The sequence below is a fragment of the Epinephelus lanceolatus genome, chromosome 5 (assembly GCF_041903045.1).
Source record: "Epinephelus lanceolatus isolate andai-2023 chromosome 5, ASM4190304v1, whole genome shotgun sequence".
NCBI classification, from domain to species: Eukaryota; Metazoa; Chordata; class Actinopteri; order Perciformes; family Serranidae; genus Epinephelus; species Epinephelus lanceolatus.
The window spans coordinates 15852690-15879307 of record NC_135738.1 but is presented as its reverse complement, the minus strand read 5'-3'; the positions used below and the strand labels follow the sequence as shown (position 1 = coordinate 15879307).

Sequence of the window (26618 nt, the reverse complement as noted above, 5' to 3'; positions counted from 1 at the left end):
ACAATCCTTAATAGTCTTCCTGGAAGAGGTGCGGAATTTGTCTCTCAGTTCGAGGAAGTTCACTTAACAAAATGACATCTGCTTCAGTCAGAGCGAGGTTATCTTGAGAAATATTCCATCACATCCTCTTCGTGTAATCCACACTCATCTACTATCAGTCATATCACTGAGGAATTAGGCCCTCCATTGCTCCAAGCATGCATAAATAATGATAATGACTTGCAGGAGCTTTGATGAGGAACCATCTCTGGGTTTTGGTGGTCAAAGTGCCCTTGAAAATAATAAAGGGGTCTGAAAAATGGCTTTCTTTGAGCAATTTGTGCTATATTCCTCAGCTGAAACCATACAACTCATTATGCATTTTGCAGCTTGGTAACCTTAAATTGCATTGTTGCTGTAATGTGTCTGATTAATCTATTTCAGTGTTACAAATGCCTTAGAGTGCAAGAAATAGAATGCTAAATTAGTTTGAGATTAGGTTTTTGTAATAGGTTTCACATGAGGGGCATGTCTAGGTTTTTCCAGAAAGCCCAGCTCATTTAACACTTCCATCACAGCCAACAGTTCATGAGGTGGAGAGAGATTTGTGGTAAATTGTGGAGTTTGTGGAACAGCCCGTTTAGCCCTGGGGATTTCCTTTGAATGTACTTTCAACTCCAAATGAGAGGCACTTCTCCGCTCTAAAACCAAGCTCAAAAATCCACCCATTAAAAAATCTGTTTGCACCGACTTAGCCTGCATTTCGCTGAAGTTCTCATTTGACCATGAATGTTTTTCAAGGTATACAAGGATTGTCCTTTTCCGTGTCAGAGATAAATGTTGTGGCAAATCCATCATGTGTCGACGGCTGTCAGACTGCGGGAAAAACAATTAAAGGTTCCACGCACGGGTCGAGCTGCTCCGATAGTCAATGAAGCAAGCTCTGTGTGTGGGCTCAGGGACGATACATTCATTAGGAAATGCCAGAGAAGGAGGAATGCATGAGGAAGACAATTAAATGACCCACAGTATATGAGGTTGAGGACTCAAGGGACTGAAAAGATGAAGGGAAAAGACAGCCAATATATAAAAATAAAGAGCACAAACCAAAGTTTGCCCAGTTCATTGTAATTATTTGGCGATTAAAACAACATGGGTCAAAACAGGAAATGTTAGATAGTAAAACTGAAGTCACTGTGGTGAGACAAAGTCATGTAAGCTACAGGAGGTCCAGGAGAGCTTCAGTAAACAAAATGTGTCTTCAGTACATTGGCACGCCTCCCAAAAGTCAACAATCCCACACAAAGACATAACCATACATTCATTTGCATGCAAACAGACAACACACACATTCTTGGCATTTGGCCAAGTCACAGACGATTTATGGCCACTGATGCTGCTGTTATGCTGGTGCATGAAAGTGGATGCCCGTAATAGTCCGTGCAGTCAATCAGTTACCATGAATCACATGCTCGGCCCATTAATGCTACCTGTCAGTGGTGTCTACAATGCAATCAAGAAAGTGCAGAGTATTGAATCATGGGGCATATTGTTCACTAACAATACTTGGCATTGCATTGATTTCAACCAATAGTCCTTTAGCCCACAGGCACTGGGATGTGGCTCATTGATGAGACACTTTATCAGGGGCGGGGAAAAAAAGGTCAGCCCAAGTGATTGATCCCCTCTTTTATGAGTGGTAATACAGATGGTATTACTTGTGCATTTTGAATGCTCAATCTCAATGACATTTGCTCCAACTGGGCCATAAAAAGCCAATATAAGAGTGAGACTGAGTAATAACATCCTTATTTTTGTGTGTTTGAATGTTATGCATCTATAAAACATGCCACGCTATCTTGTGCGTGATGGCGGCGGAGGCGAGAGCCCTTGGGGTCAATGTGGAGGCTCTTTGAGCTGTTGTTTATGGCTGTTGAGTGAGAGGAGAGGAGCCACCACCCGTGGGTAGCAGGGTATGGATTATTTGTTGAAACATTGATCCAAGCAGTGTAGCTGTAAGGCAGTGTGTCATTAATCTGGCTTAGCTTTTGTTCTTTGAGGAAGAGATCCAAATAATTTGCTAGAATGGGATTTGAATTGCAAGTTTAGAGAAGTAGATCCAGGAATAACGTTTTGTGGCTAGCTAGCTGTGTGGCTCTAATGAGGCCAATGTCAGTCTGACAGTCAGAGAGTCCACCACTTGAAAGCATTGGATGGATTGCCGTTAACATCTGTAGACATTCATGGTTACCATCTTTCAAACTAAATTTAAGTGCGAAGCTTCATTAACAGGTACCTGAGAAGAATCTTGAAAATCTATTGGCCAGACAAGATCACCAACGAAGATCTTTGGATGAAGACACAGCAAATACTAGCTAAAAATGAAATTGGACCAAGAAGATGGAAATGGAAATGGAGAGGGCACACTCCTCGAAAACCAACGTCAAACATCAGACAAACCAGACAGGCTCTGACGTGGAATCCTCAGGGGAAGAGAAAGAGAGGTTGGCCAAGAAACACCTGGCGAAGGGAGAGAGCCAGCGATCGGGTGCTCTGGAGGTCCCTTGTCGACGGCCTATACCCCAAAAGGGGTGTAAAGCATAAGTTAGTAAGTAAGTAAGTAAGTAAGTAAATTTAAGACATTTACATTCAATTTGAAAAAAAAGCACACATTTGTGCCTAGAAATCTTCCAGAAAGCAGAAAATTAAGCGCTCAAAATGTTCTGGCGGAGGCCCCACAAACTCCCAGTTTCATGTGTGCCCCCAACCCAGTGTTGAGACAAAACCTACGCCCTTGCTCGAGCACATTTTCGAGCCAGTAATCCACTTTTTACTAAACTACATTTGCCATTTATATCTTCATTATGCTCTTCTCTAAATTTGCAAATTGAGTGTAGTGGGAAGAGCGGAAGAGGAGCACCTCTGCTGCAGATGCCAAGTTGCCAGCTGGCTGGAAGAACAAGAAGCACCAACTGTTCTTGCTCGTGATGCAGTGATGACGGAGCAAAACCAAGAACAAGAGGCAGCTTCCAGCAACAATCCCCGGCCACATCTGGCCACACTTTTTATACAAGCGTCTAAAAAAAGACAACAGTTACATGGTATTTGCTGTGCCTCCTGACAAACGCTGAGATCTCCACTTGTAAACACTCCTCTCGTAACCTCTGCAAGCACACTGGAAGAAGTTGCATGGACTGTGGAAAATGTCGTCAGTTAGCTTACATGAGTGAAGTGTTATGTGTACTGTTAATGCTTGACGTTATGATAAAGACGCATTGCTTAGTGTAGCTGCATACTCTTGTTCTTGTTCCAACAAAGTTTAACTGAAATTAGGAAGAATCCAATTTTACAGTAAAGTCTATCAATATGTGTGAAGTGACAAGATGATATCCATACTATCTCACTATCGGCTCCGAACTAGCGATTTCATTTTATTTCCATATGAATAATTCTCATCTTGCTCTGCTTACTGTGGCAGATTCACCTCTCAGCGTGATCCTGAAGGATCCATGCATAACTAATGCTCACAGGTAAATTACATTAATTGTTTGGCATATCAGCACCAAATACCTGTCTCAGCAGTGCTGGAAAATGTAGTATTGATCAAAATGTTCACTTGTTAAATGATATCCTTCTGCAGCAGGAAAAAGGAATGAGCAGAGAGACAGATGCATGATGGGAAAACAGATTTGCTACCTGGTCCATTCAACTGTGATAAACTTCTTACTTTCCTCTCATCCCCGCTCTGGTTTGTCACTTTGTTCAGTTTATCAAACTGACAAGATACACGAGTCACTGTCAGGTGCATGTCTCGACTAACTGGAGTCTCATCCTCACTCAGATGTGCTGTCTTGCAAAATGAGCAGATTGAGGATCAGGCGTTGTTCAGAAGTATCCTTGAAGGGGAGAACTTCTGTGTTGTCATGTCACGTATTGAGTTCATCAAAGCCTTAACAACCCTTTTATTTAGTTTTAGTTGTCTTATATAAAGCTGCACTGTGTGTATGAAGCCTTTGTTAAACTTTACCCAACTCAACAGCTCTATGAGGCTTTTAAGTCTCTCTTCATTATTTCTGTCTTACAGCATGTATGGTTACTGAAGTTTTGGCTTAAGTTCAGTTCTTTCATGTTTCCACTTTATTACTCTGAGTACATTTCTACTTTTTCTTCCCACTCTAATCCTCTCTGTCACTCTGCCACACTGCCAAACTCACCTTATCAGACCAGGTATTTCTTTCAGGAGCTGGTAGAGACCAGCGGTGGGACTAAGTCATTGTCTTGAAAGTCACAGATACGTCTCAAGTCTTTGCACTCAAGTCCCAAGTTAAATCTCAGATCAAGACAGGCAAGTCCCACATGCTAAATTTTGAGTTTAGAGTCATATGTCATAATGTGCTCTTCACCAAATATAATGCCATATTAACAGTTAAAAGTGCTTCACAATAAAGGCATTATAAGCGCTGAGTCATATCATAAGATCAGGTAAGATTTCAAAAGATTTGCAGCAGCATGAAGTGTAAAACTAAAGAGTTTCAGACCTGTATGAGGAAAGTCAGAACTAGTTAAAAGCTAAAGTGAACAGATACGTTTTTAGGTTTCTTTTAAAACTAATAAGCGAGCTAGCTTCCCTGACATCTATACGTAGTGTGTTCCATAGCTTTGGGGTGTAACTGACAAAGGCTTCATCTTCCGGCTGTTGCTAGGAACCTCCAATAAACCAGCAGCAGATGATCGCAGTGTTCTTGGAGGTAAATAGCTAGCAAGGGAGTTAGCGATGTAGCTCGGTCCCAGCCCATTTAGGGGTTTGTATACAAGAAGGAGGAGCTTAAAATCAATTCTAAATGTAACAGGAAGTCAGACTGGCCTGATGTGCTCTCTCCTCTTGGTTCTGGTGAATAGCCGAGCTGCAGAGTTTTGAATGAGCTGAAGTCTCAGTGGTGTTTTTTGGGAGGCCAGTCAAAGGTGTGTTACAGTAGTCGAGGTGGCTTGAAATAAAGGCAAAATTGGACTGACAAAAATCACACTTTTTAAAATCTAGACTTATTTATTAAAACAAGCTTGTTGGAAGTTGATGCCTCTACACCTGTAATCTCTGATTTGCACGTTTCAGTTTTTGGTTCTGCACTGCGTAGTTTTTGAAAGCGAGCAATGTTGTATTTGGTATTCATTTTTCCAACTGGTGCTGTGTCGACTTGCTAGTAATTAATAGTGTTTATGTCAGTTGATTCAAGCAATGAAGGGATATCAATTGATTTGTGGCACACCTTTTAATTTTTGGGCTTGGGGACGGGTATCAAGTATTTTCAAGTCAAAAGGCTCAAGTCCAAGTGAAGTTTAAGATTCTAAGAGTTGCAAGTCTTTTTGGATTTGTGGAGTGATCAAACTTGTGACTCCAGTCTGACTTGAGTCCAAGTTGTTTTACTCTGGAAGACAAACAGTGCTAAAAGAAGAGTAAATACTGGATTTACATTTGAAAGGTAGCCAGAAATATGACCCCAAATTAATAATGTAGCATAACCTAACATTAATGTTGTGTTCACTTCTTGTTTCTGCTGCCCTCAAGTGGTAGAAAAGAACAATTTATTACATGTCAGGTAAGATAACTGCATGTCTGCATGATCTGCATACACATTCTCAGTGAACATTCTACCAAATTATAGCTCATGTGTTTGCATAGCTTTTGTGAGGGCACATCATTTTACACCTGGTCCCAGATATTAAGGACTCTGCAATGTGAAAAACATCCTGTCATCCTAAAAACTCTAAATGCCCCTTCCACATAACTGTTGACAATGTCAGCTCCACACTCTGCTCACGTAAAGACGGTGTTGATGACTTTGCACTGCCTAATATTGCATAATCCTTACTTTGTGACCCTTTTTACTCGGTGTTGGGCCATTTGCCTCCGACTGTTTTAATTTATGCCTGGGCATTAAATCCTTATTGAACATTACGGAGGCCAAGTGGTGCAAGCAATAACATGAATAATCCATTGGCAGTTCCTGTTAGACCGAAAGCGAATGAGACCTCAATCACCATTATGCTCAGAGGGGAGTGAAACCAGGCAGTAGTAGCATCAGCTTTCCCCCCTAAAAACAGAATATGCTTTGGCATATTGAAGTTGTAAACATCCATCTCACTAAAGGGGGTTGTCCTTGAATGTATTCAATATCATTGAGCATTTTCTCTGCAGATGTATAATGAAGGATGGATGGATGGATGGAAGAAATAAATTGATCTCTGGTGTTTTTTGTGGAGGGCTACTACAAGCTTCGCTTTTAAAAATATGAACCAGAGCCAACTTATGAGCCTCTCCTTCTAGCTATACAATCGTTATTGCTCATTAGCTCACAGTACAATACAACCATTAATTGCCTAATATGCAAATCTTTACAACCACTGCTTGGTTTCACCTGGCTTCACATGTAAGATGGAGCTGTAGATGTAACTCGGAAAACTTGTGGAGGGGTAATTCTTTCTTAAAATACATAATTTCGCCCCACTCTAATTTCTCAGGAAGAAAAATGGACTTATCTTAACAGCTGCTTAGTATAGAGACCATTTTAAATTCTTCACGCAGCTCTATCGCTTATTCCAGGCACGTCCGTCAATCTGCCTGTGAAATGAAGAGCCAAAGGTGACTGATCCAGACACATCAGCTCCTTTTCGACCACCTGACAACACTTCCTGAAATCTTCACACTTGCACATGAATTTATTCTTAGCTCGCTGCTGCCTTCCACAACACGGCTCATGCTCGGGCTTTGCGTGGCGCGAGTGGGCAACAAGTACAGTTTATGCAAAGTGGTTATGATGGCTGGTGCAAAAGATTTAATATGAAGAAATAAAGGAAATAAAATGTAAGAAAGTGAGAACAGAGCATTGCAGATTAAACCTTAAGGAATTTCTGTCATTATTTAATTACACCAGAATTAATTTGCGTTATTACAAACACAATACTCTTAGGATTCTTTTAATTTAAAGTATTTGCAGACCAAAACACTCTGTAGTCTCAAAGCATGAAAATGAAATTCCAAGCATTATCACATACTTGGCTGTCAAATTTAAAATGCTACGACTTTTTCAACTCAGCCCTTCTGAGATACATCACAGTCAACACTGAAAATGCTTTTTAATAAAAATATTTATTCCCCATTCATTTGATATAACCTTGAATGTCTATGCTGGTTTTTGAGTAAGACATTTACATCACAGATATCATCTTTGTGTTGTTACAATCTCCATTCTCAAATCAAAAGTGCAAATTGTTTGCTAAACCTGGGAGCAGATTTCATGATGCTAGCTGGCTTGATTAAACACTAACTGCTCTCCGTGGCAATGTTCCAGTTATAGGAATCACATGTTCATATTGGTAAAGATACTGACATTACTTTAACGCCAATACAGTAAACAGTAAACAATGCTTTGACAAACTCCCACACCAGAGTGTATGAAATGACAGCCTCATGTTAAAGTTTTAAGGTAGGCATCAAAAGTGCTTCCTGTCGAAGATAACAACAATAAATACTGATATATTCCATACGTTTATAGTAATCTTAATTAGCATGTTTTGTTCAATAAAAAAGGAAGAGAATTCCTGGTGAACTAACAAGTACCTGAAAATAACAACAACCCTTTTCCGTGATATCGCAATCCATTCTCATCCCAGGTTGTCGAATACTTTCCACTGTCACGCCCCTCAGATTCTCATAGCGACGCACAAGCCACACAGCTGAAACAGTGTAACGTGTTTAATGTGAAATGGATGCAGTTGGGAGAAGTTTTCCTGGAGGGCTTCCTGTCAGAAAGGGATTTCTTGGTTAAGGCAGGAAAAAAGTTGTGGTTTGGGTTAAAATGATTGGTTTTCTGTCAGAAAAGGCTTTCTGAGAAAAAGCCCACAAGGAAAACTTCTTCCATGTGCAAAACGGTCAGGGTTGGGCTCTTGAAGTAGCTACATGCCCATTAGCCATTTAGCACAATCATTACTGCTTTGCCGACAGCGTCATTAACAGGCGGCTGGCTCAGTGTGTGACGTGCACTTGTAGATAAAATATAGGCCTATATTAATGAAGGTTCATTAGTACGGTTTTGTATTTCTCTGTAATGTAGCACAGTGTTAACAATGTTACTGACACTATTCTTTCTCACACCTTCAACTCAAACCATTGTGTTGCCCCGCCCAAAATATATCATTTAATAATTAAATTAACATCGTAAACATGTGGGCGACTAGTCGACTGATGGCCCTAAATGATGACTATTGGTCCAGTAGGAAAATTCTTAGTCGGGGGCAGCCCCAATATTGTGACATGAATACGGCATGAGTGACGTCAGTGAGCGACAACGGTACATAAATGAAGTAACATTACATAAAAACAACATTGACTTTGGTTTCACACGGGAAGGAGCAACTTAGGTGATGTAATATTGAGTTAAAAAAAACACTGGCTTTTGGTTTCACGCTGGACACAAACTGTGGTCTCCTGGATAAAAGTCCATTTTTGTTTGACCCATTCATTTTTATATATATGTGTATATATATATATATAAAAAAAAATATATATATATATATATATATATATATATATGTTACTTGCCATGGATGGGTTTACATTGGAGATACTGTCTCATGAAGACGCCAAATGGGGCCTTCAGTGTCGATATCACACGCCGAGGGGCATGACAAGGTGTTGGTATTTGACCCCCTGGGAAACAGGAACAGGCTTGATATCCTGCAGTGACACCTGTTAAAACCTGTATGCAAAAACAACTCTTATAATAATAACCCAATGTGAGTACACATTCAGATACCCTGCTGTGTTTTATCCCCCAAAGACCTCTGAAAAACTGTATAACATGATTGTAGGATCTCTCTCAAAACAAATAGTAACACAACCTGATTGTCTAGAATCCAGCGAGTGTCCTTATCGGCAATGACGTCCAAAATCTCTGCAGGGCAAAGTGGTTTCAGTGCATTTTCCACCACTGTGAGAAAGCATTTCTGACCAGATCATGTGTTCACTGGACAGATAAGAACCAGGATTGGCTTCACTGAAGAATAAAAAATATAACCTGTTCCACAGATTACCCATTTCCATAGTCTTGATATGCAGTTTGTAACAGCTGATGATTCGGTGTTGACTTGAGTCTGTCATTCAGCTCATTGTCTCCACAGGAGTGTCTTAAATCCACATCTCTACCTCCAGAGAGAAATTAGAGACACTAATCATGACATCAATGATATCGGAGTGCTGTTTCTGATCATCTTCTCCGTGTGACGTCTTGTTGAACAGACATGATGCTCTGTTTTAACTTCCTCGTAAACAGGTGACTGGTTCTTCCGCAGTACGTGTTTGTGGTGGTCTGTAGTGTCGCTTCCAGCGGCTGAAGTAATGAGGTCTCCATGTTGTCACCAAACGGGTACTACAATGTGAAAAAAAAATCAGATTATATTACAGCTTTATGAAGTATCTTCAATTTAAGTCATTCTCCTGCATAACTTAAAGACTCAAAACGTGCTTTAAATGAAAGAAAATCAAGCCTAAGTACGTTTGTGCACCTGTTGCCTGCTGTGGCGGCCCTGACGGGAGGACGAGAACTGCATTCAAATCACACAAATTAAGTGCCACATTTATCACTGTCACTTCAGGACAATAACATTCTGCATTTGATTCAAAACTGTCAATTTCAGACTGTGTTTGGATGATGAATATCTGTTACCAAAACTATACAAGAATGGGCTCAGTAGGGCGTAACAGCGCTGGTGAAAGCTACAGCTGCAGCATTCCAGATATGCTTCATTATTGGATGCTTTTGTGTCACCAAGTGAACAGCAAAGATAAAACTTCCAGCTCTTCAGCTGGCTAATATAAGCAGCGGAGGCTTTTGTCACGTAGCGTATGTAAATAAGGACGCTTTTGTTTTTGTTTCCGGGCACGCCATTCTTTCACTGCTCCAGTAAATAAGAAGAAATCACTCTTTTACAGCATCTCGTTTGACTCTGGTTTGGTCAAGCATTAGGTAAGTCAAAGCACACTTTCTTTATTATCTTTCATATACTGCGGCAGGCAATAAAGCACCATTAACAGCCTCCTATCGATTTTTATGTGGATGCTGCTGGTGTGTTGTCCACACAGCCATCATGATGTCTCAAACTAGCATCAGCACTAAAAATTTTACAACTCTTCTGTGGGCTTGGCTGCGTAATGGTACTGCCCTTTATTGCAAGCTCCTCTGCTTGCTGGGAGAGCCTGCCTTGGGAGCCGGGCTGACTAAGGAGCTCTTGGTGGGATGGAAATGAGAGTTTCCTCCAGAATTGCCTGCTCCAGGCTTTAGGATGCTGTCCTCAAAGGACTGAGTGGGAACAAAGTGGGAGGCGGCCTGAGGAGCTGGAGCAACAGGAAGCGCTGATAAAAGCTTCAACAAAATATACAACAAAGGATGAAACGCTCCTCAGTTAGACCGGGCTCTTTTCTAACAAGCTAATTGTACTACAAAGCCCTGTATCTTACATTTATCACACATATTATGATTACTAATGACAACCATCAGCTCTTCTCCACCTCCTAAAATCAGGTGGAGTCTGGTATGTGCCGCCTTGGATGCTGTATGCGTGTTTGTGCTGTCGGGGAGACTGATGGAGGCATGAGGGCCGAGTGCCCCATAATGAAGCCCGCTCGTTTACTTAATGGCTGAGAACATTGCCCGCACTGATAGTGGCCAGGCTGAGCCCTGTGGCGGTAATGGATGGAGACCAGCTAATGAAGCTTCCCTTACTCCCCCGATTGCTGCCTGCATGTTGACCGGTGTGCTGAAATCAACGAGAGCAGATCGAAGGCAGGGAGAGAGCTCTGCGGCTGACTTGCCAGCTCACTGATGAGGGATGTGTAAGTGGACTTTTAAGCTCTGAGAGCTGAAACCCATCGCATAAATAACGCATGGTAAATCTGACAGATGTCATACTTTTCTATTCCAAGTTCTGTCTTCATGTTCAAGTGCCAGCAATGCATTGGCAGTGCTCTGCAGGGTGTCATACCAACTTAAGGACGCTACAGTTTTGAAAATGTTTAGAGTTTACACAGAACGCATAAAGAGACAGCCAGACCTCACCAGCTGTTCCAAGTGAAATGAGGCCTACGCACAAACCCAGGAGGAAATTAAAAGATGAGGGAGGTGATTTTGTTTTTCTTATTGTCAACAAGTCCAATGAAAAGACAAAAAACAACAACTAACAAAAGTATTGTCTGTGTGTCCCAGCTCTGTATAGCTTATCCCTCTGAGCCATAGACCTCTATTGTTGTCCAAAAACTTGTAAAAGCATATAAATGAGCAACACTGTTTTGCTCGCTGACATATTTCTTCATTACGTGAATTTTAGTCTTTGAAACCCTGTTTCCACCAAGCAATATGATACGGTTCAGTTGTTCAGTACGCCTTTTTCCCCATTTCCACTGTGAAAAGTTGTGGATGATACCAATGGAACCGTTCTGTACCATCCCCATTTTTGGTCCCCCCTCTGTTGGGGTACCTAGCACACAGATCTGATACTAACAGGTGGAGCTGTGAACACTGCAGTCTGTTGATTGGTTGGCTTGGTGGGCTCCAGCAACACGAAACCCCTGAGCTTGCCTTAGAAGGACTAAATGCACAAACAAATATCTCATGGAGAGAGACTCTCGCTGCAGCCTGTTTTATTTTGTTAGGAAAATGTCGACGTGCAGCCTCGTTCTATGGACGATAAACAAGGTGCAGGCTTCCCTCTGTGTCACCAGTAATGAGGAATACAGTGGGTGACAACAACACCGCCCACATTTAGGAGTACTGTTTGCAGTGGAAACCCTAGGGTCTAGCATGTCTGAAGGGTTACTATACTGAAAGTGTTTGGTGGAAATTGGGCTTAAGTTCAATCAATTTTATTTATAAAGCCTAATATCACAAATCACAATTTGCCTCACAGGGCTTTACACCATACGACATCCCTCCGTCCTTTGGACCCTGACAGCGGATAAGGAAAAACTCCCCAAAAAAACCCTTTAACGGGGAAAAAACAACAACAGCTAAAGCAATTCCAGAGGTCGAAGCCAGTTGGGGCTGATTTCTCTGGTTTGGGAGAGGCAAGACAGGATGACGGAAATGTTTAACAGGCTATTGATTAAGCACTGGTGGACGGAAGCATCTATGAGAGAAAAGCAATGGCCTGGAGTGCCTATTGATATTGTAATGACAAGAAAATGGTTCTCCAAATAGTCTGGTCTACCTACACAACTGCTCTCTGAAGAAAAAGAGGCACCAGAAAGAAAATCCATAAAAATGATCGCTCCTCGGTAGAATAAACAAGGCCTTTCAAACATAACTTCGCCTTACATTAAGTTTTTCAGATAGCTGTGTCTGGAACTCTGTCCAAAGTTTTGAGAGAATAAGCAGACTCACTTTTAATCAGGAATCTTTTGCAATACATGGTGATTATTAACAAATAAGAACCCTTGAGTTTTTTAATTTACTGTTGGGGCTCAGGGTAACCACAGATTTCTAGTTGAAGAGGCTGTTTCTACCTTTTGGATGGCCTCGTAGACTGCTCGAAATGCAGGCTGCTTGTCATCATGGTAAACTCCCCTGTTCCCATGGAGAATGAATACACCGTCTTCATCAGCCTGTTGACAGTTGCTGCCGTAGATACAGTGGTCTGGACGGTAGTTCCATTGGCAGGGGAACACATACAGGCTTTCTGTAACACAACAAGAGACATGATTGGTTGATAAGGATTATAAATAACCGGGTTCATTTAATGAAAATCTGGTACAAACCCTCAAATATCTGTTTAATTGATGGTAAATCTCCCAAACACCTAATATTTTAGCGAAGCCTTGTTAGTGTCCTGAACTAACTTAACATTCATGACTCATAATGATGCTGTGTATGTAAAGGCACAAACCTGGGTTTTGGTGAAATATGATATTAAGGAGGTCCTGGTCACCCCAGGTGATATTGAGTTTATACTTCTGGAGAAGGGGCATCAGAAGTTCCTCCCACTTGAGTGCAACTGTTGTCATGTCATTCTAGCAGGAAAAATACAATAATCAAGAAAGCATTCACATCATTTTGCATCAGGAAAGCAAAGACCTGCAATTCTGGCAAAGAACTACTTTTTGTCAACACTTTACATTAAGTCAAAGAAACTGTTCGGTCTTCCTATCGAGTGTGTTCATTCTGACAGCTTAGACAGGAATTACAAGAGTGACCTCTGCTGGTGAATCTTGGTGGTACAGCTACCATTACAGCCTCCTGCAGTATGCGCAACTATTTTTCACTGTCTAAATTGCACACATCCCTACATGTATCAATGATTAACTGAATTAAAAAAATGTTTATGTTTAACAATACAGAATTATATGACATCATGATGTACTGGTGTATTAAAATGGCAACAGCACAAAGCCAAAGCTGACAGCAGTTTACATGCTGCAAAAAAACTACATGAAATTTTTTTTTTTTTTTTGTATCTATGCATTACCTTAAAGGATTTTTCCCTGAGGCGCGTCATGTTCATAAGCATGACCCCTGAGTTGATGCCTGTTTTGCCATAATAAGGGTGGCGGGCAAAACGATTGTACCAGCCGATGCGTGGCTCCTCGTGCTCCGGAGCCATGGCAGCTAAGTGGCTTGAATTAAACTGAGAAAGAAGGCCCCAGATGTCCTCTACTGGCTGCAGGAAAATGATGTCTGTGTCCACATAGAGCAAAGAATCCACGTCCTTCAGGATCAGCTGGAAAACACACCAAAATAAACTCATGAGCACATTTTTGCAAATGTTTAATTGTCAACAGGTATATGCATAAAGGATAAAATAAGACCTACTGGCAGGAAGAGCCTCTGAGAGGCACAAGGTTTGAAGAGCTTCTTCCACTCATTTGCATTCTCCTTGGGAAATGTGATGGGGTAGATGGTGAAGTTAAACTTGGTCTGAACTGTTCTTGGCCAGGAGTCCAGCTTTAAGAAAAGATAACCACAAAAATGTACCTCAACAATATCCACATGTGCGCTTGTAGCTTAACTTGTTCATTATAAACGTGATTTATCTCAGCCTTTGGGCCAAAAAGTGAAAACAACCTTGTAAAATTAAGACTTTGGTATAAAAACATTCCTGCATGCAGACTGGCAGTTTCTCTAACTTGCCTTGACCTTGCTTGCACAATGTGTGCAGTGGTTTCAATAATGCCTTTTAAATGTGATTCTGTATACACCAGTGACAATGACGTATGACATCAGAGAGACAGATTTAGTCATAACTGAGCTATTACTTTATAACCAGAAAATAAATACACAAGTACATGAAAGTCCTGGGGTTGTTGGGGGAAGACACTTACAGCATTTCTGAAGCGCTCATGTAGATCATCCTCAGCAAAGATGTAAAAGTGCAGAGGCTTCCTGCTGAGGAGAACGGCAGACTTCAACATGGTAAGAGTCTCCTCTAGCCTGGAGCCACAGGCCACCACAGCCAGGTGACTTCTCTCATCACGCTGCTCCTTTACTGCAGAAGCTGACCTCTCTCTAGGAGCCAAAACAAAGTAAAATGAGTTAGTAATCAACCCTGACTTCTATGTGTACACCAGCACGGATACGCTGACAAGTGCAGGAGTGTACAAAGTAATGAAGATATCAGATGGCTCAGCTGACGGGTGTTCAGCCCTGGAGGGTTGGAACTGTCATAAGGTTTAATGAAAGGATGTAGGACAGGACTCTCTCTCTCATGCTCTGTGCTGCCTCCAAGCGCTCCTCGTAAACTACTCTGAAGCTCACAAATTATGAATGTAATTTGTCACACATTTCAAAGACCACTTTGCCAGCTTTCAATCATATCTTTGTATGCATGTCATAGTGTGGTGAGCCTACAGACACAATTATAAATGACTAAATTCTATTCATTTGTACAAGACTCTAGTTAATCTGCCTACACTTAGACTTTGAATCACAAAAAAGTAAAGCTACTACTCCACCTATGACTGCATTACTGTGTGTAGAAGCAGAGTGATAAAAAACAAGAGTCTGATATGTTTAATGGTGTATATACACTCACCAGCCACTTTATTAGGTACACCTGTTCAACTGTATATTAACGCAAATAGCTAATCAGCCAATCACGTGGCAGCAACTCAATGCATTTAGGCATGCAGACATGGTCAAGACGACCTGCTGAAGTTTAAACCAAGCATCAGAGAAGAAAGGTGATTTTAGTGACTTTGAACGTGGCATGGTTGTTGGTGCCAGACAGGCTGGCCTGAGTATTTCAGAAACTGCTGATCCACTGGATTTTCACACACAACCATCTCTAGGGTTTACAGAGGAAGGTCTGACAAAGAGAAAATAACCAGTGGGCGGCAGTTCTCTGGGAGAAAATGCCTTGTTGATGCCAGAGGTCAGAGGAGAATGGCCAGACTGGTTCAAGATGATACAAAAAAGCAACAGTAACTCAAATAACCAGAGAGGCTACAGCAGCAGAAGACCACACCAGGTGCCACTCCTGTCAGCTAACAACAGGAAACTGAGGCTGCAATTCACACAGGCTCACCAAAACTAGACAATACAAGATTGGAAAAACGTTGTCTGGTCTGATGAGTCTGGATTTCTGCTGTGACATTCAGATAGTAGGGTCAGAATTTGGTGTAAACAACATGAAAGCATGGATCCATCCTGCCTTGTATCAACAGTTCAGGCTGGTGGTGGTGGTGTAATGGTGTGGGGGAGATTTTCTTGGCACACTTTGGGCCCCTTAGTACCAACTGAGCATGGTTTAAACACCACAGCCTACCTAAGTATTGTTGCTGACCGTGTCCATCCCTTTATGACCACAGTGTACCCATCTTCTGATGGCTATTTCCAGCACAACATGTGATGTCACAAAGCTCAAATCATCTCAAACTGGTTTCTTAAACATGACAGCGAGTTCACTGTACTCCAATGGCCTCCACAGTCACCAGATCTCAATCCAATAGAGCACCTTTGAGATGTGGTGAGGCAGATTATTCACATCATGGATGTGCAGCCAACAAATCTGCAGCAACTGCGTGATGCTCTGATGTCAATATGGACCAAAATTGCTGCACCTTGTTAAATCTATGCCATGAAAAATAAGGGGGTCCAACCTGATACTAGCAAGGTGTACCTAATAAGGTGACTGGTGAGTGTATAAATGTCAATCTGTGACAGATTGTAGGCTAAAATGTCATGTAGAAGAATGTATTTTTACACCAAATTGGCTATACACCAACAACTCTCACTGTCACTGTCCAAGTTGTCAACATTAGATGTCAAGAGTAGTTTCAAGGTGCACTGTGAGAGCAGCATTTATTCTGCAGTTACTCTGAACTGTGGATCTACAGTAGTAGCTGAAAGTTTGAAGTTGAAGTCTGCTCATTCTAAAGAACACTGGTGTCTAATGACAGAGATGCACAAAATCATTCATACCTAAGAGATGATCCCAATAAGCAGTTCACTCCACAAACACCAGCAGGCAGTCTCCAATATGGATTCCAGTAAGAAACTGACAGTGATTTACACCTGACAGAATAATATAAAAACATGATCTTTTTTGGACTCCTCAGCATTGAATTAATCTCTTGGACATCAGACATGTTTTGGGATTAGATTTAGCCTGAAGTGCCTCCTACAGTTAGTTGTATAACAGGTGGCCGTCCTTTAAATCCAGCCAAAAGCTAATGAGGCATGGAATTAGTTAACGTTAGCTGGCAGTAACGTTAATGGTTAAGCAATTATCTAACGTTAGCTATCTAGCTAACAGCTACCACTCGCTAGCTAACAGCACAATTAACATACTGACTGTATTTTCAGTTTATCCAGCTAAGGTTAAAATATTATTGCGGTTAACATTAACCTCAGCAAGTCATCTGACGTTTCAACGGCAACATTACATAATATTTTGGTCCAATTTTACAGGCGCTAAATTTATAGCAACTCAAAGTGTAACTAAAGCTACTTAGCACCAGCTAACTATCAATGTGCCCAGTAATGAAATGACGTTAAAACGTTAGCTAGCTAGCTTAGCTACCTGTCAAACCCGTCTTCGCGGTCTCGAAGGCCTGCCAGCCCGGGCCTTTTCCTGAAAAGGTGCCCGGAGTCATGACTGCGCCTGTCGGATATCCCCTGCTCCTTCAAGCCCCAGTCGTCTCCGTCCTCCAAGGTGGAGGCTAGCTGGTTGAACACGTACAACAGTGAGAAGAAGGTGAAGACCAAGCACAGGAGAAGTGCTTGAAGGTAGCATCGCATTTTGCGTTTCTAATTTTGTGCGCTAACGGAACATTTTGGTTGATCTTAGCTACCATCTGACGCGCTGTCAGCCAACTAATCTATCTGATAAATCAAGTCAAGAGCTAAGCCGAAGAGCACAGTTGGTGTTTACTGTTTCCGCCCCACCCACGTCTGTTGCACGTGTGTCGCGTTTGATCAACCATCTGTCAGGAGCAGTGTGTGTACAGCAGACAGCCAGGTAGCACCCAGGACTCAGAGCTCTGTGCGCAAGTTTCATAAATCATATATAACATGTCACACAGGATGGCAGCACAGGGTCAGACATACTAGTTGATGGTTAATAAAGAGACCCAACCCAAATCCTCTCTTCTTAGTATGTTATAAATAAGGATTGTGTATAACACACCCACTGCAGTGGGCCTACAGGTTCTGATTTGACAACCAAGTAAAAAGGGCAAAAGACCACACCACATGAAATGTTAACAGCTTATTTCATTGGATAAATATCTTACAACTAAAGGGGGAAACATCTGTACTCATGAGGTCCTCCTGTCTCTACTATTAAGAGTCAATGTCAGTGTGTAGTTAGCAGGGGAGGAAGAGGGAGTCCAAGGCCAAGGGTTGCAGTGCTGCAGGTCTCTTGCTTTTTCAGTCCATCCACAAATTAACTCACTTGGTGCAGTCCTCTTTGAGCCACACCATGGATGGACAAGGTCGGTCACACCTCAGCCTTCAGGAGTGTACCCTTGCCTGTGCAGAGAGAGCACAACCAGGACAAGAGACAGCAGTGTTTGCAGCACATGCTTTAACAAACTCAGTGTGAGGAGGCACACACCTGCCTTCAGTCAGACCCAAACTTAGAGCTACTGTGAAGTCTCTCCACCCCAGACATTCACACAAAACAACTCCCCATTGTGTCAGTCATATACAGTCAGGTCCATAATTATTTGGACAATGATACAGTTGTCGTCATTTTGGCTCTGTACACCACCACAATGGGTTTTAAATGAAACAATGAATACCTGCTTAAAGTGCAGACTCTCAGCTTTCATTTAAGGCTTTTTTCAAAAATGTAGTATGAACCATGTAGGAATTACAACCATTTCTTCACACAGTCCCCTGACTTTAAGGGTTCATAAGTATTTGGACAAACTAACATAATCATCAATTAAACAGTCAGTTTTAATACTTGGTTGCAAATCCTTTACAGTCAATGACTGCCTGAAGTGTTGGACACATAGACATCATCAGACGCTGGGTTTCTTCCCTGGTGATGCTCTGCCAGCCCTTTACTGCAGCCGTCTGCACTTCCTGTTTGTGTTTTGGGTGTTTTGCCCTCAGTTTTGGCTTCAGCAAGAGAAACGCATGCTCAGTTGGATTCAGGTCAGATGATATGACTTGGCCATTGCAGAACATTCCACTTCTTTGCCTTAAAAATGTCTTTGGTTGCTTTTGCAATATGCTTCAGGTCAATGTCCATCTGCACTGTGAAGCATCGTCCAATGAGTTTTGAAACATTTAATTGAATCTGAGCAGATAATGGTGCCCCAAACACTTCAGCTTTCATCCTGCTGCTCTTGTCAGCAGTCACATCATCAATAAATACAAGAGAACCAGTTCCACTGGCAGCCATACATGGCCATGACATAACAGTACCTCCACCATGCTTCACTGATGAGGTGGTGTGCTTTGGATCATGAGCAGTTCCTTCCCTTCTTCCTTCTCTTGTCTTCCCATCATTCTGGTAGTTGATCTTTGTTTTATCTGTCCATAGTATGCTGTTCCACAACTGTACAGGCTTTTTAGATGGTTTTTGACAAACTCTAATCTGGCCTTCCATTTTTAAGGGTAACCAATGGTTTGCATCTTGTGATAAACCCTCTGTATTTATTCTAGTGAAGTCTTGTCTTGCTTACAAGAGCAGCAGGATGAAAGCTGAAGTGTTTGGGGCACCATTATCTGCTCAGATTCAATTAAATGTTTCAAAACTCGTTGGACGATGCTTCACAGTGCAGATGGACATTGACCTGAAGCATATTGCAAAAGCAACCAAAGACATTTTTAAGGCAAAGAAGTGGAATGTTCTGCAATGGCCAAGTCATATCATCTGACCTGAATCCAACTGAGCATGCGTTTCTCTTGCTGAAGCCAAAACTGAGGGCAAAACACCCAAAACACAAGCAGGAAGTGCAGACGGCTGCAGTAAAGGGCTGGCAGAGCATCACCAGGAAAGAAACCCAGCATCTGATGATGCCTATATGTCCAACACTTCAGGCAGTCATTGACTGTAAAGGATTTGCAACCAAGTATTAAAACTGACTGTTTAATTGATGATTATGTTAGTTTGTCCAAATACTTATGAGCCCTTAAAGTCGGGGGACTGTGTGAAGAAATGGTTGTCATTCCTACACGGTTCATACTACATTTTTGAAAAAAGCCTTAAATGAAAGCTGAGAGTCTGCACTTTAAGCAGGTATTCATTGTTTCATTTAAAACCCATTGTGGTGGTGTACAGAGCCAAAATGACGACAACTGTATCATTGTCCAAATAATTATGGACCTGACTGTATAAGTTTAACAGGGAGTGTGAAGGCAAGTCAGTGTGACACTGAATGATACAGGTCGGCCCGTTACATGTGAAAGTGGTGCGAATATTGAATACAGCAGCTAAACCCTTGTTGCATAAATGTACATTTATATACTAGTATCAGCAAGATAACTGCCAAGTATAAAATTTCTCTCTGACATGCTGAGGTAGAAGTATAAAGTAGCTGGTGGAGATACACAAGTACCTCAAGGTTGTACCTACAGTATATGAGTACATGTAATATGTTACTTTAGTGCCCTTCTTCCAAGACACAACTACAAGTGTAAAGAACATGAAGGGTAATAGTAACAAACACATACAGTATGGTGAAGCATTTGCAACTCACTTATTGACCTGAACTGGCACCATAAGTTGAATACCAAGTCTGTTGCCTTTCCATGCCTTTATGGAATATATCACTTATAATGTGGAATAAAATGCTAAAAGAACAACTCATTAAAGGTCCAGTGTGTGAAATTTAGTGGGATTTAGTGGCGTCTAGCTGTGAGGATGGCAGATTGCAACCAGCCAGAACTTCTCCCAGTCAGAATTCCTTCGATGGTTATTGTTCAGGAGGTTTTTAGCATGAGCTGAATTATAGGCAGAGGTCTCTAGAAATTAATGACTGTTTTTTAACATTTTAATTTTAATTGTCATTGTCATAAGCCTTGAGTAATTCGAACATTCTCCATTGCAAAATGTGCAGCCTATTCACAGAATAAAAAGAAATGTTTTTACATTTCATCAACTAAATGTGCGTCATACAGCCCATCACCTTTTACTTTAAATTTTGCTGAACCTCAATAGCGATGGTGTGTCTTGGATCTCCCCAGCTAAGCTAGCTATGGATTCCACATCTTTGAAGTCTTGAAGAAATAGAGAATTTAACAGTGCCTGGACATATTCATTTGCTTTTACCACCAACCCTGCAAATAAGCACCAAAAGATCATAAATAGCTCACTGCAGAGAAGCCATTTTGCGGTAAAACATGTCAAGAAAAGCTCATTTAGTCTATTATTACGTTAATGGGTGAATTTAGACTGACGCTTACCTTCATTATAAGGCTCAAATATGTTTTGCAGGCTCAGGCAGATTTTGTGAGAGCTTTTTGGGGGCAAAAATGGCTCTTTTGATAGTAAAGGCTGCTGACCCCTACCCTATCTACAGCCAGTGGTTGGCTTGTCTGATCAGGGCTACTGTAGAAGCATGACAATGCAACATGGCGATCTTTAAAGATAAGGACCTGCTTCCTATGTAGATATTAACGTCTCATACTGAGGCAACAAAAATGCAGCAAATATTATTTTCAGGTGATTAAACACAAAAAAACATACTTACATTGTCTTCTATTTCTGCCAACGTATCTCCTTAAACTTTAACAATGAAGAACAAAGTTTTGTTCCAGTGAAGCAACTGTTAAGAAATCCATGCATCTTCCAAACGTTACAATAAAAAGAAAAAGAAAACCATATCCAAGTATCTACAACTTATTTTATTTTGCATTATTTTACAATATAAACCATTCTATAGATTAAATCATGCTTAACTCTACCAAGTGAAGGAAAAGCATACTTAGAATAATTATTCAATATTTTTACTCAAATGTTAGACAGTAAAAAACAAAACAAAATTGCATCCAATGGCATAAAAATGAGAGCTGGATAAGGCCAGTAACCAACAGTGTTATGATGTACTGATAATGACAGTGGAAATAATGCTAAACAAATGTTATCATGAATGTAGGATGCCATTAAGTGCAAATAACGATAACAAAATTCAAGGATGAACTACAATTCTGAGATGACTTCTTCATATTTTCTTTCATAATGCATCATTTATTGTGTGCAGCAACGACCAGCTCAGTGTGATGCTGATGTAACACTGAGGTGTTAAAACACAAGTCACCACAACACATGGCACAGTTCCACTGACATCCTGGTTTTAATGCTACGGTTCCTTTTTTCAGTTCATCGTGACAGATTCTGCTGCGACACCTCTTTGAACTGAGCGCACAGCACACGTCCTGACTCCTGAACTGTTTATTATCATGGGGAGGCAGTGAAAAAATACAGCCCCAAAGGAAGTGAATGCTATCATACTGGCATTTATAGTATTATTTAAAAAAACGTGCATGTTGAAGTTTAATCTCTGGCTGAGGCTGTTGAGAGTGCAGAAGAATGGTTTGTGCTGACTGGGAGTGTGAAGGTTAGTGAGTCTCTCCATTGACCGGCGAGCCTTCCCTGTGGGGCGAGGAGCATCTGGAGACCCCTCGTTCAGTGTTATCAGAGCTTGAGCCACTTTGACTGTGTTGGTCTGCTGACGCAGCGCTCGTTGAAGTGGACGTGGGTTTGGCTTTTTCCTTAAAGTCTGTAATTATTACTGTCAGGTCTCCAACTGTGACCTCTAGGTGCTGGGCGCTGCTCCGGTCTATGTTTTTTAACCTGGGCCTGGTGAGGAGACAGACAAAAAGAAACAAACAGATCTGAAAACTGCTTGGAGGACACTAAATATTTCAGTCATCACAGACCACCGAACACTATTCTGCTATTTCCTTTGAAAACATGACTTCATTACCTCATCTTTTTATGGCTTTTCTTTTTCAGCATTGGTTCTTTATCACTCTTGTCTTTCTCCGATTTTTCTTTCTTCTCCTTTTTAGGAAGTGTAGGTGGTGCAAACTGCTGATTGGCTTGCTGTGCAACCAGCTGGGAAACAGGCCGTGGTTTTCTGAAAGAGCCAAAAAAAAAGTTATTGGCTTTGCTGTTACATTTATATCACTGACCCTCTAAGTTAGGTGAGCATGTGGTTTTCACTGCTGAATTGCGTGACTATTCACAGGGTGCCTACAGCTATCGCACACTCCATTCATACATTTTGGATGAATCATCTTATTCAAACACTGCAGGTGAGTAAAAAGCAGCATATAGAGGCTCATGCACACCTTCAAAAACTTATAGACAGGTGCGTAGCAGGAAAATATCCATAGGCGGAGAAAAGGGAATCCTGCACACGGTCCTGTTACTTGCAATAAACTTTATTAGAACGTTTCAGTCATAAGACCTTCATCAATTTAAGTAAAAGAACAGAGAAAATTAAATCAGTCCCACAGCCTCTGTGCATTTGCCCAATAGAAGGCACCTCCCACCACCAAATATGACCAAATAACTACATAAATATATACACTGGATAATATAATGTTGAAAACAATTCATACAAAAACAGCAATCAAGTCAGGCTACTGGTAAATCGCCCCACATAAACACCTCCAAATGGGAGTCAGGCAGTCAAAATAAAATATTTTTACAGTTAAGTAACATTTGTGGACTTTATACGCAGAACTGACTCATTTTGACAAAAAGAAAGTATATGATGGAAACATGAAATTAGGCAAAATGTTTGTGCCAATTAAGACCTCACCATCTCAAATTTAAGACTATTTAGTGACTTTTAAGACCTAACATTTATAAACATTTTAAGACTTTTGAAGGACCTCTAGACGCCCTAATTCAATATGACGAGGAGGAGCATGGGGCTTACAACAGATATCTACAACAGAAACTCTTGGCTGAATCTTGAGTCTCTAATGTTAACAAATCTTTGGTAAAAAGTCAAATTTAATGAAGTTAATATGATGCATCAGCAGTCTGAGTTTGTAGTAGTCAAGTGTTCCAAGGTGCAGTGTTAAATGCCCTCTTTCCGTTTCTCCAAGCTGTTTACTTGATGTGTTGCAGCCAAAGTACAGTATTACAAAGATGGAATTTCTCACTAAAAGTAACACTATGGACAGGAGAAATTATTATAGCAAACAAACCTGTTTCTGTGTGGTTAAAACTGCCCAGGAATTAGTATATAGTATATAGTATTCTTCCCAGGAGATGCCTTCAAAGACCTAAGACTTTCCCACCTGCTGGCTGTGAGATACATTCTTCTTCTTCTTTATCTAACCTACCCTGTGTGTCCAGCATTCCCATGGCCATTAGCTGTAGATAGAATCACTGATGTAGTCATAAACAAATGTTTCATTATCCTACCCTATGGCTTTTTAATAAATATATACATAGATGGGTTTGCTCTCAGTTACATCTTTGGCTTAAGCACCCAAACACACACTCAGTTGCCAGTTCATTATGTCCACCCATCTAAAACTAATCTGCTCTATTACACAGCTCTGCAATAGATCCCACTTTTATGGAGGCTCTCCTGGTGATTCAACCCTGTGGTCATTTGGAGGCTGTAGACTATATTGTATTATACCAAGGTGTTTCTACTTTACTCTCAGAGTCCTTCTGTGTGGAGTTTGCATGTTCTCTCTGTGTCAGGTGAGTTTTCTCCAGGTACTCCAGCTTCCTCCCACAGTCCAAAGACATGCAGGTTAACTGGTGACTCTAAATTGGTTGTCTGTCTCTATGTGTCAGCCCTGAGATAGTCAGGCGACCTGTCCAGGGTGTACCCTGCCTCTCGCTCAATGTCAGTGGGATAGGCTCCAGCCCTCTGCGACACCCAACAGGATAAGCGGTTACAAAAAATGAATGAATTAAAGAATACTCTCAGTAATATAAATGGGGTGAATATGATCTTTAAAACATTTCAGTATTAAAATATTATAATTTAACAGCAACAGACATAGAGAAACACTTAAGTCATGAGTCAAAGTAAAAAGTAAAAAGTTTTGTTTTCTTCTCAGATTTGATCTATTCTGTTCTCTCCCCCTCTCTATATATACAAATATATATATGTTGCAGGGATGGCACTGTATGAGAATTGTTGATCTGCAGGAGAGCACATTTTTGAAAGCACTACAGAAGCAATACATAATATTTCAAATTCACCTGGCGCCTGACTTTTACGTTTTCCTTCACATTAATAATTTCCACCATAAATTGATGCAAAAAAAGCACAAGTTAGTGCATGAAAATTCATCAGTATGAAGGAAACAAAGCGTTTCACGCTCAAAATTTCCTGGGCAAGGACCCCCACACATCCCACAATTAATATGTGACTATTCTGTAAAAGGTTGATTTGTATTTTCTGCATTTCCCCACACATAAAGTTGTACATTTTTAAAGACTTCTAATCATTATCTGGAATTAAACTCGTGTTGAAGTCCTTCATTTTTGTTTGCAAGTTGTCAAATTTTTATCTTAGGTCTGTATTCATTCATTCATCTGTATTCCATTCTCTTGTACTACTGTACATAACTGTTTGAATCATGTATATTTATATATACCATTAGCACAACTGTACACACTGTATAGTTTTCATACTGTACTACAATTTATAGACATAGCCTGCTCATAGCATGTACGTACCTGTAGAAATAGGCGTATTTATATATCATTCATACCCTCCACCCTGTATATTAACCTGTACATATGTTATTTAATTACTGCTTATGCACTTCTGCTTAGATGCAATCTGCATTTCGTTGCTCTGTACTTGTGGCATGTGCAATGACAATAAAGTTGAATCTAATCTATATTTATGCGTATTATGTGTAATTAATAGTGTCCATTTGTCTGTCTGTGCTGGCCAGCCTCGGGGAGGGACAGGGTGAGGTTGGGTGTTGGGGGTATATATTCCATGGTTGTTTTAATGTCTTGGTTGTGTTTAAAACCAATAAAAATAACTGAATAATAATACAAGTTGTAAAATTTGCTAAGTTGACAGAAAAATCCTGAGGACATGACCCCAGAGACACTGTACATATGGACCTGACCACAAGCTACACTCTAAAAAATGTCCATAAAGTTGAATCAACAACTATCTAAAATCTTTTCAACATGGACATTGAATGCCTCATGAAGATAAGATGCATTGCAGGGCTGCTGTAATAAATGTGTCTATCTAATAAACATTTTTTTCTACTATCATGCTATTAAAATAGTTCTGTAGAGCTTTAAATGGTTAAAATTTAACAGTCATTCTTACCGAGTGGAGGTTCCCTTCCTGACATCACACATCATGCACTTAAACGCCTCAGCGGTGTTCTTGAACGTGCACACGCTACAGTCCCAGTACCCGTCGTCGGCGGAGGGCTTCGATTGCCGCTTTGGCCTTCAGACAAAAACAAAACATAAACACTGAGATAACGACACATTTCCAATGAGCGCAGTGATTTCAAAGAAACCCTGTCATGTAACGATGGCCCCAACGGGAAAGACACGACTTGTAAAGTTCTTCTCAGCTCGGCAGTCAGTCATTGAGAGAAGGGGAGCTTTCAGTTTCACACAGGCAGTTGCCCCATGTTAAAGCAGCAGCAGCGGCAGCAGCAGCCAGCCGCCATGAACACTTCAGTGTAACAGCTCCATCCATTGACCGAGCTTTCTGCTCTCTAACGGCCCGATAAAGTCTTCAAGCACAGACACTAGCGACAGCTTTACCTGGTGGGGCTCTTCTTGTCTGCCATGCTACCACACTCGGAGTCAGTGGAGTTAAAAAGGGTCTATGTTACAGGTGAAAAAACGCATTTAGCTGCTACTCAGCTGTCGTGGAAACTCCTGTCGAAGGACGGTCACGTGACGCGGGCTCACCCAATCACCTTTAATGTAATCACAACAGAGGCAGCAATAAATGTGACACAACACTGACACTGATGAAAGGCGCTTTGTAAATTTAACAGCGTGGTAAAAGAAGGAAGGTGCCGCACGTAGCCACGGTTAGGAGGAATGGGGAAGTAAAATGGAGCCTACACAAATGCTGATTACAAATCTGAGCTGCAAATGTGCAATAAACTGACTCATTAATAGGAATAAGTGGGCTGTGTTTTTGTTTGTTTGAACAATGATTTTGT

At 41.0% G+C, this 26618-nt stretch overlaps 2 protein-coding genes across 3 annotated transcripts; both read right to left on the bottom strand.

The window, feature by feature from the left end:
- Positions 1-6867: 6867 nt before the first annotated feature.
- Positions 6868-17439, bottom strand: gxylt1a (glucoside xylosyltransferase 1a). 2 transcript variants are annotated; one of them, XM_033634417.2, is made up of 8 exons: positions 17041-17439; positions 16440-16532; positions 14342-14525; positions 13833-13964; positions 13489-13740; positions 12910-13033; positions 12530-12702; positions 6868-9401 (listed from the first exon to the last, which is right to left on the bottom strand). In XM_033634417.2, the coding sequence occupies exons 1-8, from the start codon at positions 17256-17258 to the stop codon at positions 9240-9242; spliced, it is 1338 nt and encodes a 445-aa protein (XP_033490308.1). In that variant the 5' UTR covers positions 17259-17439; the 3' UTR covers positions 6868-9239. The 2 variants fall into 2 exon arrangements, with proteins under 2 accessions (XP_033490308.1, XP_033490309.1); XM_033634418.2 differs by lacking the exon at positions 16440-16532 and having other exon boundaries at positions 17041-17433.
- Positions 17440-21299: 3860 nt separating this feature from the next.
- Positions 21300-26366, bottom strand: LOC117261825 (YY1-associated factor 2-like). Its single transcript, XM_033634350.2, has 4 exons — positions 26209-26366; positions 25757-25882; positions 22403-22555; positions 21300-22275 (listed from the first exon to the last, which is right to left on the bottom strand). Exons 1-4 carry the CDS (start codon positions 26232-26234, stop codon positions 22035-22037), a joined length of 546 nt encoding a protein of 181 aa, XP_033490241.1. The 5' UTR covers positions 26235-26366; the 3' UTR covers positions 21300-22034.
- Between the last annotated feature and the right edge of the window lie 252 nt (positions 26367-26618).